We start from the raw sequence: 13,158 nt of genomic DNA, 5'->3' as shown, positions 1-13,158 counted from the left end.
GTATACAGGTAAAAGCCAGTAAATTAGAATATTTTGAAAAACTTGATTTATTTCAGTAATTGCATTCAAAAGGTGTAACTTGTACATTATATTTATTCATTGCACACAGACGGATGCATTCAAATGTTTATTTCATTTAATTTTGATGATTTGAAGTGGCAACAAATGAAAATCCAAAATTCCGTGTGTCACAAAATTAGAATATTACTTAAGGCTAATACAAAAAAGGGATTTTTAGAAATGTTGGCCAACTGAAAAGTATGAAAATGAAAAATATGAGCATGTACAATACTCAATACTTGGTTGGAGCTCCTTTTGCCTCAATTACTGCGTTAATGCGGCGTGGCATGGAGTCGATGAGTTTCTGGCACTGCTCAGGTGTTATGAGAGCCCAGGTTGCTCTGATAGTGGCCTTCAACTCTTCTGCGTTTTTGGGTCTGGCATTCTGCATCTCCCTTTTCACAATACCCCACAGATTTTCTATGGGGCTAAGGTCAGGGGAGTTGGCGGGCCAATTTAGAACAGAAATACCATGGTCCGTAAACCAGGCACGGGTAGATTTTGCGCTGTGTGCAGGCGCCAAGTCCTGTTGGAACTTGAAATCTCCATCTCCATAGAGCAGGTCAGCAGCAGGAAGCATGAAGTGCTCTAAAACTTGCTGGTAGACGGCTGCGTTGACCCTGGATCTCAGGAAACAGAGTGGACCGACACCAGCAGATGACATGGCACCCCAAACCATCACCCAACCATGCAAATTTTGCATTTCCTTTGGAAATCGAGGTCCCAGAGTCTGGAGGAAGACAGGAGAGGCACAGGATCCACGTTGCCTGAAGTCTAGTGTAAAGTTTCCACCATCAGTGATGGTTTGGGGTGCCATGTCATCTGCTGGTGTCGGTCCACTCTGTTTCCTGAGATCCAGGGTCAACGCAGCCGTCTACCAGCAAGTTTTAGAGCACTTCATGCTTCCTGCTGCTGACCTGCTCTATGGAGATGGAGATTTCAAGTTCCAACAGGACTTGGCGCCTGCACACAGCGCAAAATCTACCCGTGCCTGGTTTACGGACCATGGTATTTCTGTTCTAAATTGGCCCGCCAACTCCCCTGACCTTAGCCCCATAGAAAATCTGTGAGGTATTGTGAAAAGGGAGATGCAGAATGCCAGACCCAAAAACGCAGAAGAGTTGAAGGCCACTATCAGAGCAACCTGGGCTCTCATAACACCTGAGCAGTGCCAGAAACTCATCGACTCCATGCCACGCCGCATTAACGCAGTAATTGAGGCAAAAGGAGCTCCAACCAAGTATTGAGTATTGTACATGCTCATATTTTTCATTTTCATACTTTTCAGTTGGCCAACATTTCTAAAAATCCCTTTTTTGTATTAGCCTTAAGTAATATTCTAATTTTGTGACACACGGAATTTTGGATTTTCATTTGTTGCCACTTCAAATCATCAAAATTAAATGAAATAAACATTTGAATGCATCAGTCTGTGTGCAATGAATAAATATAATGTACAAGTTACACCTTTTGAATGCAATTACTGAAATAAATCAAGTTTTTCAAAATATTCTAATTTACTGGCTTTTACCTGTATATATTTTTTTGCATTCTATTTTTAGAAATCTGATAGTTCTAGGTGGCTTGCAATGGCGTTAACGGGAGTAATCTACAGAACCCAAAACCAGTGAAGTTGGCACGTTGTGTTATTCGTAAATAAACACAGAATACAATTATTTGCACATTTTTTTCAACTTTTATTCAATTGAATAGACTGCAAAGACAAGATATTAATTGTTCGAATTGAGAAACTTATTTTATTTTTGCAAATAATCATTAACTCAGAATTTAATGGCAGCAACACATTGCAAAAAAGTTGGCAAAGGGGCATTTTTACCACTGTGTTACATGGCCTTTCCTTTTAACAACACTCAGTAAATGTTTGAGAACTGAGGAGACCAATTTTTGAAGCTTTTCAGGTGGAATTATTTCCCATTCTTGCTTGATGTACAGCTTCCAGGGTCTCCGTTGTGGTATTTTACGCTTCATATTGTGCCACACATTTTCAATGGGAGACAGGTCTGGACTACAGGCAGGCCAGTCTAGTACCCGCAGCCTTAACTATGAAGCCACGCTGTTATAACACGTGGCTTGCTGAAATAAGCAGGGGCGTCCATGATACCGTTGTTTGGATGGCAACATATGTTGCTCCAAAACCTGTATGTACCTTTCAGCATTAATGGTACCTTCACATGTGTAAGTTACCCATGCCTTGTGCACTAATACAGCCCCATACCATCACAGATGCTGGCTTTTGAACTTTGCGCCTAGAACCATCCGGATGGTTCTTTTCCTCTTTGTTCCGGAGGACACGATGTCCACAGTTTCCAAAAACAATTTGAAATGTGGACTCGTCAGACCACAGAACACTTTTCCACTTTGTATCAGTCCATCTTAGATGAGCTTGGACCCAGCAAAGGCGGCAGTGTTTCTGAGTGTTCCTGAGCCCATGTGGTGATATCCTTTACACACTGATGTTGCTTTTTGATGCAGTACCCCCTGAAGGATTGAAGGCCCGTAATATCATCGCTTACGTGCAGTGATTTCTCGAGATTCTCTGAACCTTTTGATGGTATTATGGACCGTAGATGGTGAAATCCCTAAAATCCTTGCAATAACTTGTTGAGAAATTTTGTTCTTAAACTGTTGGACAATTTGCTCACACATTTGTTCACAAAGTGGTGACGCACGCTGCTGCTCACTGCTCCCCTCACCTCCCAGAGGGTGAACATGGGTATGGGTCAAATGCAAAGGACAAATTTCACCACACCCAGTGTGTGCGTGACAATCATTGGAACTTTAACTTAACTTAACCCTCGCCCCATCCTTGTTTGTGAATGACTGAGCTGGAAGCTGCTTTTATACCCAATCATGGCACCCACCTGTTCCCAATTAGCCTGTTCACCTGTGGGATGTTCCAAATAAGTGTTTGATGAGCACTCTGAAACTTTCTCAGTCTTTTTTGCCACTTGTGCCAGCTTTTTTAAAACATGTTGCAGGCATTTCCAAATGAGCTATTATTTGCAAAAAATAACAGCGTTCCAGTTCGAACGTTAAGTATCTTGTCTTTGCAGTTTTCAATTGAATATAGGTTAAAAAGGATTTGCAAATCATTGTATTTTGTTTTTATTTACCATTTACACAACGTGCCAACTTCTTTGGTTTTGGGTTTTGTATTTGGCGTCTCAATTACTCTAAAAAAAACATCCAAAACCCGCCAACAATACGCCATTTACGTCTTGTGACCTGAATATTAACTAAGTATTAGCAACATTGTTATAAGCGTTGACTATTTTTATCTGTGGTCACACTAACTTGCTTGTGCAGCTCCAGTGTTGACATACTGAGCTGCTGCATCATGATCGCCTCTGTTGGTAAAACATATATGATAAATCATGCCTCTCACCTGTATAGTAGAAGGTTGTGGCCATAAACGAGTTTGTTATCTGTGACATTCAATTTAAACCAGAGATGGCGAGAAAGACAAAAAGACAATTTTTTTTTAACCCTTCCTGTGGATTATGATTATTCTTAATGGCAAAATATGAACATCACATCATGTCTGCATCCTAGTGAAAGCAGACATTGTACAGTAAGTGATTGTTTTATTATGTTTGTTGACTCTTGTGAAGTCTGCCATGATTACTAGTGTTGTTGAAGGGAAAAGTAAACGTGATGAGTCTATGAAACTAAAGCGCAGCTGTATGCTTAAAATGATCAAAATACGAAAATATTACATGTTATGAAAGTGCCTGTTACTTACTACATTACATATATGCTTACAGCATCGATATAAAACCTTGATGGAGGTGTTTGGAATGTTTTTTAGAGCACTTTATAGGCGGAATAGTGACTCCAATCTTTCCAAATTTATTTACGAGTTAGAATTAATAAGATATTTATTTATGCTTATCCCATGTAAGGATTGTGAGTGATAGGCAAAATTCCAAAAAGTGGAGTTCTTCTTAACTGCTTTGCATCTGGTGACCTCTAGTGGCAGTAAGACTGCTGTACATCTAAGTTTTGTTTTTTTGTGTCAGCCTGTGCAGCAATAAATATTAAGGCAACACATCTCTACAGGAGCCAAAGCAGTAAATTCCCATTGACAAAGATTTACGATCCACATGTTTATTGTTGAACGCCGCATCTTACTGACATCTGTTTTTAGTATATTATACTAAAATAATACTCCATGCTTTATGAGAGGTTTGGTGGGTGTATAACTTAACTTACATGTTTGTTTGTTATTTGTTGTCTTTTCATTTAGCTGATGACTTAATATTGTAATACACTTAACACATTTTAGTGGGTGCCCTGCCCTGGTGGCTAACAATACAATTAATTATGCTTCATTTCAACTCTGCAGCAGTACCTAATAAAGTGCTGTTATATATTCATAGATATCAAATATTAATGAACTTTGTGCTTGGAAAGCCATTTAAATACAATTATTGAATATGCATGTGTTATTTTTGTTAAGCTATGAGCCAGAGCTCCATCCTGCAGCCACCTACAGGATCAAACACATCAAGGCCACCATCCAGGTGTTCTCCACAGGCAGCGTCACAGTAACAGGTAACACGCACACAATAACCAGAGGCTAAGGCCACATCAAGCTGTTCAAAGATACAGAACACCATTGCGCCAATATAGAATAGAATAGAACGCTATATTGTCATCAAACATGAGAGAATGACGAAAATAGATTCATACCAGTCATATCAGGTGGTTGTGTAAGCCTGATCCCAAGAAGAATTTCAAAGTAAGATTTACTCCAGTCCAACCGCTCTTGGCCCGCTTTCTTTCTTCAGGACCAAATGTGCAGACTGTGGCCACCGCTGTGGAGCAGGTGTACCCGCTCCTCTTTGAGTGCCAGAAGCCGCTCTGCAAATGAGGGAAGGTAGACCGTGGAGGACGCTCCAAAAATTCAGCGACGTGGTAGACTATTTTTTATTTTTTCATCAGACCTGAACTGACAAACACAGGCTGGTTTTTTGAAACATTCTTCTGGACTTACTGGACATATAACACTCCAGGAAATTGATTTGCTGCGATGTGTTCTTGCTCCGCCCATTCTGCCAATCCCAGGATGCTTGCTTGCAGCCCATCCTTTTTTTGTCTTCCTGACTTCATGTGATGTGGACTGGACAACCCACTACTAGGAAAAGAGGCGGAGTCTAACCAGGGATGGCAACCGTGTCCCTCAGTCAAGTCTGCCACCAAAGCTAATTTTCTTCATCCCCGGACACACTATAACTAATTATTCATGTTAGCCTTTCAGCTATTTACTCATCACTTCTCTACAGCAGATGAGAACATTAACCTGTTTGACAAGTTCATTTCTTGTACATTACTACACTGTAAATTGTAAATATTTCAACTGTTTTTTAATTCTAGGATTGGGCAGTATGTATAAAACAAGAATTGTTGCAAGTCATTAAGGTTTACCCTGTACAAGCTTGTATGAGATGTTTTGGTTCAAGTGGTGCTAACAAAAAACATGAAGACACATAATTACTGCTAAAGCAAATACCTGAACTCACTGAACTTTACCCATACCACATTGTAATGCTTTAACATACAAACCTTGTTCAAGTGTTACATTTTAAATGGAAACCGAGCTCTGATGGTGAGTGACCACTTCTAGACACTTGCTGACTATTTTGTATTTTGTATAAAAATAAAGACTAATAATAAGTCAGGCAGAGTCTATGTATGTGTTCATGTCAGTGATGCAAAAACATTTATGAAATCCAATTTTTTAAGTATTTTAATTGTCAAAATACCTACACACGTATTTTAGCAGAAAAACAGCAGCAATCACAATCTCATGTATCAATGTTTTTGTATGCATATGCATTAGGTACACCTGCAATGTTTTTTAAAAAAGATTTTTCGTACGACAAAACTTTTTGTATGCTGTCTTGCTTATTATCGTACGGCCAAACATTGCGCCTGACAAACAAGTCTATTTGCCTGCTTATCATTGTGTGGAACAAAAGTACCTAAACAAAAAATACCAAGTGTTGATGACTCAGCATTTTTTATAACTAAGAATGACTGCAAAATAATCAACTATGGGGCCCAAAAAAGTTGAAAATGCCAGACCTGTGAAAAGAAAGTGAGAAATATTCTTGAAATCAAGAAAGAACTTGAAATACCACTGTGATGGCAACTTTTAAACTCGTGTGTTCTGTCTGTCTTCTGTGCATGCTATTCTTTATTACACGTGTTTTTGCTTTTTACTTTCTTACTGTTACTGTATACAGTGTCTTTGTTCATTTCTGCAAAGCAGCATATTCTTCAGGGTTGTTGTGAAGTGGTTGTGTGTCACCAGATGTTTGGAATGTCTCTCTGGATGTTATGGATGTTATACATATGTCCTGAGGCTGTATTTTCTTGCAGAGATTGAACTCAAAATGCTTCCTGTAAATGCCAAAGAGAAGAACAATGAGAGCATGGTAGTAGAAAACAAATCAGCTGCGTCTAACTCACTTTTTAGCCAGTTCTTTTGATATCTCCTCCAGTGTACGACCTTTAGTCTCGGGCACGCACAGGATGACAAACACCACCAGGACGAAGCTCATGGCGGCGTACAGAAACATAACGTTGGGAACACCGATCTTCTCTGGAAAACCATCAACAATGATTTTCACCCTCAGTTCAGCTTCTATCAACACTGCAGGCTTCCAGGTATGCTTGTATGGTTTTACTATGAGGACACACCTGTCATGGTGAGGAAAGTCATGGAGATAAGCAGGTTGGTGGCCCAGTTGACGGCCGACACCACCGACACGGCTCGGCCTCTGACGCCCATCGGGAAGATCTCGGTGAGGACTACGTACGACACTGGAAGAAAAAAACGATGTTCGTCTGCAGTGTTTGATAGCAGCTACATTGAAGATATAAGACTACTTGTTTGTAGATAACAACTGCACTTTGTCCCTCTTAGCGCAGTACAACTTTATCTGGCTAATGTGCTGCTTACTTGGCCCAAGGCCGATGGAAAAGGCCGCTACAAACACCAACAAGCTGATGAGCGACGCCCACTTGAGCGAGGAAGACTTGTCCTCCATTGGCCCACCTCCCATTCTTGCATCATCTGTCGTCTCTCGGCTGTCCCATTGGAGGGGGGGGATCAAGGGATACACTTCATCGTTCACAGTTCTGTTGGGATCCCACGCCATGAGCGAGTGGTTGGTCGTCATGTTGCTCACACACAGGCTGGACAAGTGCGTGTGACTCTGCAGCGTCAATCCGCCCAGTGTGGCGAGTGACATCCCCATGGCGACTGCGCCCACGCACAAGAAGCTCTTGGGTCCCACACGGTCCACCAGCAGCACGGCCGGGATGGTGGCCAACACCTTGACCACGCCAAAGCCAGTGGATGCCAAAGTGGCAGCGGCGTCGCTGTGGAAGCCAACGCTGCGCAGCAGTGGCGAGGCGTAGGACAGGATGTTGGGCTGGCCGGTGACCTGCTGGAGGAAGACGAGCATTGCCCCCGTGAGCAGCCTTGATCGCAGGTTGGACTTGGAGCTGAAGAGTTCCATGAAGCTGTGCTCCGACTCCTCCTTAAGTCCTGCCTGGATGTCCTTGAGTTCTTCATCCACCTGCTCCTTCATTCCGCCTCTCATGCGAGCCAGAACCGTCCTGGCCTGCTCCGTCTGCTCCCGCCCTACTAGGAACCTCGGACTGGGTGGCAAAAACACCAGAGTGCTGATTTGGAGCAGCGCTGGAGGGATCACAAGTCCAAATGTGTACATCCAGCCATTGGTGAGCGTGGCGAATGCGTAGCTACAGCCGAAGCCGAGCATGACGCCCACTACCAGCATCAACTCGTACAGGGTCACCAGCAGGCCCCGCCTCTCCCGCGGCGAGATCTCTGCGATGTACAGGCACGCCCCCGTTCCCGACAGCGCCGTGCCCATGCCCACAATGACACGCCCAAGCACCAGTGCCACCAGCGAGGTGATAGCCATGAGCAGTATCGTACCACCGACCACCAGGACAGCACTCAGGATAAGAGAGGCGCGGCGGCCGTAGCGGTCCAGGATGGGACCTCCTGCCAGGCACATCAGCAGAGCACCGAGCAGCTGGGAGCTGACCAGCAGCTCTTGTTCCCGACACGACAGCAACAGGACGCCACGCAGCTGCAGCAGAACCCCTGACGTCAGGCCCATCTCGTAGCCGAGCATCAGGCCGGACAAGGAGGCCGCCACCGCCGCCACCACCACCAGCCAGCTGCAACCTGCGAGGGACACACACTGTAAGTACCAGCCATGTCCTCACCCCCAGGCTGTGCCATCTAACTGTAGAACACTACTACACTCTGTGTTCATGTGGTCTTAAAAGTGCTGACTTAGAGGCCAGAGGTCCACAATCTTATTAGGCGTCAAGTAAAGACGAACCTCTTTGAAAACTTTCACATTACTTGCATTTGTATTATTGATTCATTTATTCATTTACTCTGTTAGGTCTCATGGGGACTCAAATTCAAACCAGTTTGACCGGGATCATTTGCACCATGTAGACAAATACAAACCGCAGGATCCTATTTGGGACTTTTACTCAACCTCCCAAACATTTAACCTTTGTGTCACATGTGTACTGTAGATAACATGCTAGTCACAATCCATTTACTGGTTGTTTACTCCTGTTGATTAATCAGGACTGACACTATCAGACAGATGTCTTCATTACTGTGTCGCTAGTTTGCATCACAATATAATGATTAATATATCAAATAGCAATGCAAAGTAATTATGTCAAAAATAATTCGTTTTTAACAACCACAGTAATAAACATTAAATCAATACCTTTCTGACCATGTCAATCCAAACTGAGACTTAGCTGACAGACTAAATAGCTCAAAGGTGAGCAATTTCAAAAATGTACTATTAAAGCCAGCTGCCAATGTAGTGCTGTCATTGTGGAATTTCAGCTATAATTTAAAGAGAAAAAAAAACGCATACAATTTTAAGATCGCAGAAAGATTTGCTGAGTCAGCATTGATGTCTACAGCGTTTTACTAGCATACTTTACTTTTCGAATGCCCCACTTTTTGTTTGATTCAGTTTTCAATGAAATATTTTGCCAAAAGTCGCCACAGTTTATTGGGTATATAATAATGTGACATTTTTATATCTCGGTTATCTTGACCAAAATGATCATGATTATCATTATTATCACTGTATTGTTGAATGTGATCAAAAAGTACTTATTTGATGCTCATACACCAAATGTTTTAAAGCAATACATTTTTGGGGTCTGTGTGTCTTGCCCAGATGTGAGTTAGTGGTATCATTGTGGTTTGTGCAGCCCTTAAAGGCATTAAAGGCTATATACATTTTTAGTTTTAAATAAACTTATTGTAGCTGGTACTAGGTTTTATGTGCACAGTTGAATTATATCGTAGTTGCTCAGACAGTAATGTGTTCATACAAGTTTAGATTGGGGTATGTAGTTTGTAACGCATTAAGATGAAAATGTCTCATATTAAGTTAGCAAGTAGTGACATTATCTGCTCGCGAGCAATCAGCACACTAGCAGCTTCTCCAGGAAATGAGCAGTATCACGTGCTGTAAATTCATCAAAGTCCGGTAATCAATCATGGCTTTGTAATATTTGAAAAGATGATACTGTTGGGAATTTTAGTGCAGTTTACCCTTATTACTGTTAATCGTTACATCCCTGTATGTGTCTCAGTTATTGTATTGACAAACAATGCACATAACAAATTAATCTGTTTGCCTACATATTCTGTAGGATTAAGTACTCAAAGAATCTCATGTGTTGGTGATTAAGTCTGTTGTTTTTGTTGTTGTTTTTTTTACATACGACTACAATTAATCCACTATGTTGCCAAGGAAAGTTGTGAGCGCCAGCACTTTGATAAAAACGCTGATTGAATTCAAGAAAGAACTTGTAGCAAAATAGAAAAGTATCCCTCTCCTCCACTCATTGCCGTCTTAGCTAACAAAGATCTTCATTAAAGGGGAACTGCACTTTTTTTGGAGTTTGCCTATCATTCACAATCATTATGAAAGACATGATGACGGGTGGATTTTAAAAAAATGCATTCTAAATATTAAATAAACGTAAATAAAAGTCTGCTTACTGTGGAGCCAATGGGAGCTGCACTATTTCCCCCATAAAATCCAATAAATAACCATACCGAAAGCGCCAACAATACTCCATTTACATTTTGTGACTTGAATGTTAACCAAGTATTAGTGATATTGTTATTATAAGCCCTAACGCAGACAAACTATAGCAACGCCTTGATCACTCCCGAGTTTACCTATGTTGACATCAATGTTACAGACTGTTAGTCTGCTGCTTCCTTGCTGCCTTTAAGTTTACTGAAGAATCATAAATCATGCATCTCACCTGGACATGAGACGTCTGAGTAGATAATCCAACAAGTTGGGTCACTTTAAAAGCCTTTTAGAATATGGAACTGGTGAGAAAGACACAACCCCCCCCCTCCCCCCACCCCCCACACACACAGCGTTTCTTCAAGGAAAATGAGTCATTCTTCATCAGTCGGCATTATAATGACAGCAGACACTGTACAGTAAGTGGTGTTTTATTATGTTCGTTGACTCTCATAAAGTCTGCAGACAGCAGAAATAAGTGATGTAGTTTAAAAAAAAAAAAAAAAAAAAAGCAAACATGATGCCTTTTTTAAATGAATGTGCCGTGTATGCAACATTTTTTGCAAAATGCGTCAATATTAAATGTTATTATAAATGTGCCTGTTACTTCATAACATATATACTTACATCTTGTATATAACACCTTAATGGAGGTGTTTGGATGTTTTTAGGGGCTCTTTAGGCAGAATTTAACAGCTCCCTTAGGCTCCATAGTAAGCAGACTTTTGATTGGATTTATTTAATATTTAGAATGCTTTTTTTTTTTAAATCTATCGGTCATGTCTATCATATTGATTGAGACAAAATTCCCCAAAAAGTTAAAGGTAAATGATGTTAGATGCTAATCAATTATATGTATTTCACTTTGTTTATTAATGACTTATTAATCTTTAGAAAATGTGTTGTGCTAATAGTTTTGGGTATCTGGAATTGGCTCCACATTATATCTAATGCGAACATTCAGTTTTCATGTACGTTTGTTCAGACCTTTTGGAACAGACTACTAACGAAAACCGAGGAACCACTATGATTAATTACCACTGTACTAAGTGCTATAAAAACGTTCTAATTTTGCAATAATCGAGAGTTGGTGATAGTTCTGAGTGTACCTGGACCTCGGGGTGCCCTCTGTCCCTGGGCGTCGTCATGGTAGGGGTCGCCTGGAGAGTCCGAGGACATCATCTTGGTCTCACTGGAGTCCATCTCGGACCACCTGGCAGCAGGCCTGTAGGATACAACACTTCAACTTTCTTGTACTGTCATTTTGTGATAAATGCGCCTTTTCAACGTTTAAAAAAAGGCATCAAGGATTTGCTTTTTCGTAACTCTGATTCCATAAAACCCACAAAGGTCAAGTCTGTCAAGTATGTTAGTGTAAGGATGTAGTTTTTTTGAAACATATTTGTATCTGCTGCAATAATCACAATGTTTTCAATAAACACGTTAGAATTAGAATAGAACTGACATTTTGTGGAAAGTACGCCTCTGAATTCCCTCAAAACTTGCAGACGTTTACCTTCTTCTTTGGCTTTTAAGCAACATTTAGTTCCATTCTTGCATCACTGTAAAAAGTACTGTAGTTTTAGGAGTGTATGCAGACTTTTTCAAATAAGTACCTGTACACTACATTTTCCTCTAGGAAAAAGATTTTTAGACTAATACTTTTTACTTTAAAATCATATTTTAGCACTTAAAAGCAAAACCCTTCCAGTGCACTGAAAGAGACAGTAAGGACACATGAAGTGTGTTCTAGTATAACAGGATGTAAACAAGAAGCTACTAGTAGTGTAACAGATTAATAATTACAACTATGTAGCAACTCTTTGACGGGGCTCTCAGCTGGGAACAACAATACAAAGTAATATTAAAGTCGGCCGACACACTATATTACACAGCAGTGCTGTTCGGACATGTTTTACCTTCCAAGTGTAAACAACAACAAAAGAGCAGTGACGTTCGTCCCTACCTGCTTGCACCTTTTGTTTAAAGTCAACTTTGGCGCTCCATAAGTTGTTTTTTGGGTGGGTGTATAATCAAAATGAACCACAAGGATTCTTCCTCCTAAGACTCGTTCTACTCCCGCAACTTTTCCTCCTTTTAAGACCCTTTTAACCCCCAACTGTTCCTCTTTGGCGTTTCACCACACCGACTACTTGTTTTGGTCACGTTCACCTCCTAAATTCCGCCCACTTCCACCAATAGGAAGCGTCGGTTCGCTTTAGCACCGCCCCCCATGAGCTCCTATTGGTCCAAATTCCTTGACCCGCTTTAGCTGCTTTTCCCTACGTTGCCTCGTCTTATCAAATGTATGACATTATGAATGAACCGCATTTTATTTTCGTTTTTATTTGTACATTTTCAACCTCCTTCTGATATTGTCCAAGATAAATACCCAAGAGTCAGGACGATTATGTCATCAAAGAAAACACCTGAATCAACACAAGTCAATGCAAACAAATTGGGCCTGCTGTGCTCCAGTTCTCCAGCATGTCCCTTAAAACCTGCGTGACTGGGGTGGAGACCCCCACTATTGCACACATGCATGGGTCATGTTTTCAATCTCTGCCAGTGGACCCCCACTGTTAGCATCTTATGTAACTGCATAATTTTACTATTAAATGTAAAATATATATACATTGCGGTACTTTTTGACGCAGTACCGCAATTTTGACAATTCAAAATTGCCATGTCAGCAATTATTCATCGAGGTTCATTCGTCGTTTTACCATTTCTTATCCTGCTCGACGCGGAGCCCCATTCGTTTGCTTGGGAGGTGGTTGCATAAGGTGGGAGGTGGTTGAACATAAGTGACAGTTTTACTCAATGCATTTTGGCTTTTTATTGCAGGGAAGCATTAGGTGCCAAAGCCGGAGTCCAAAGGTCATAACTAATAACTAATCAAGTCTGTGTGTGCACGCATACAGAGCACAAATGTTAATGA

The 13,158-nt window shown here is 41.1% G+C and overlaps 2 protein-coding genes across 8 annotated transcripts in view; one reads left to right on the top strand and one right to left on the bottom strand.

Moving 5' to 3' along the window:
* The window catches only part of tbpl1 (TBP-like 1), a 68,662-nt gene extending 62,901 nt beyond the window's left edge, over nucleotides 1–5,761 (top strand). For 6 of the 7 annotated variants that reach the window (XM_061929295.2, XM_061929296.2, XM_072912225.1 and 3 more), the window contains 2 exons: nucleotides 4,541–4,635; nucleotides 4,872–5,761. In XM_061929295.2, coding sequence (XP_061785279.1) covers nucleotides 4,541–4,635; nucleotides 4,872–4,954 — 178 coding nt within the window. In that variant the 3' untranslated portion in view covers nucleotides 4,955–5,761. The remainder of the gene's footprint in view (nucleotides 1–4,540; nucleotides 4,636–4,871) is intronic. The other variant, XM_061929297.2, reaches the window with a different exon arrangement.
* A 76-nt stretch (nucleotides 5,762–5,837) lies between these two features.
* On the bottom strand, nucleotides 5,838–12,371 carry slc2a12 (solute carrier family 2 member 12). The gene is made up of 6 exons (XM_061929292.2): nucleotides 12,184–12,371; nucleotides 11,327–11,442; nucleotides 7,049–8,308; nucleotides 6,787–6,909; nucleotides 6,556–6,688; nucleotides 5,838–6,486 (listed from the first exon to the last, which is right to left on the bottom strand). Exons 2-6 carry the CDS (start codon nucleotides 11,418–11,420, stop codon nucleotides 6,339–6,341), a joined length of 1,758 nt encoding a protein of 585 aa, XP_061785276.2. The 5' UTR covers nucleotides 11,421–11,442; nucleotides 12,184–12,371; the 3' UTR covers nucleotides 5,838–6,338.
* Between the last annotated feature and the right edge of the window lie 787 nt (nucleotides 12,372–13,158).

This window comes from Nerophis lumbriciformis, linkage group LG34 (genome assembly GCF_033978685.3).
Source record: "Nerophis lumbriciformis linkage group LG34, RoL_Nlum_v2.1, whole genome shotgun sequence".
NCBI classification, from domain to species: Eukaryota; Metazoa; Chordata; class Actinopteri; order Syngnathiformes; family Syngnathidae; genus Nerophis; species Nerophis lumbriciformis.
The sequence above is the reverse complement of the archived record's forward strand: the minus strand, read 5'-3'. Positions and strand labels throughout refer to the sequence as shown.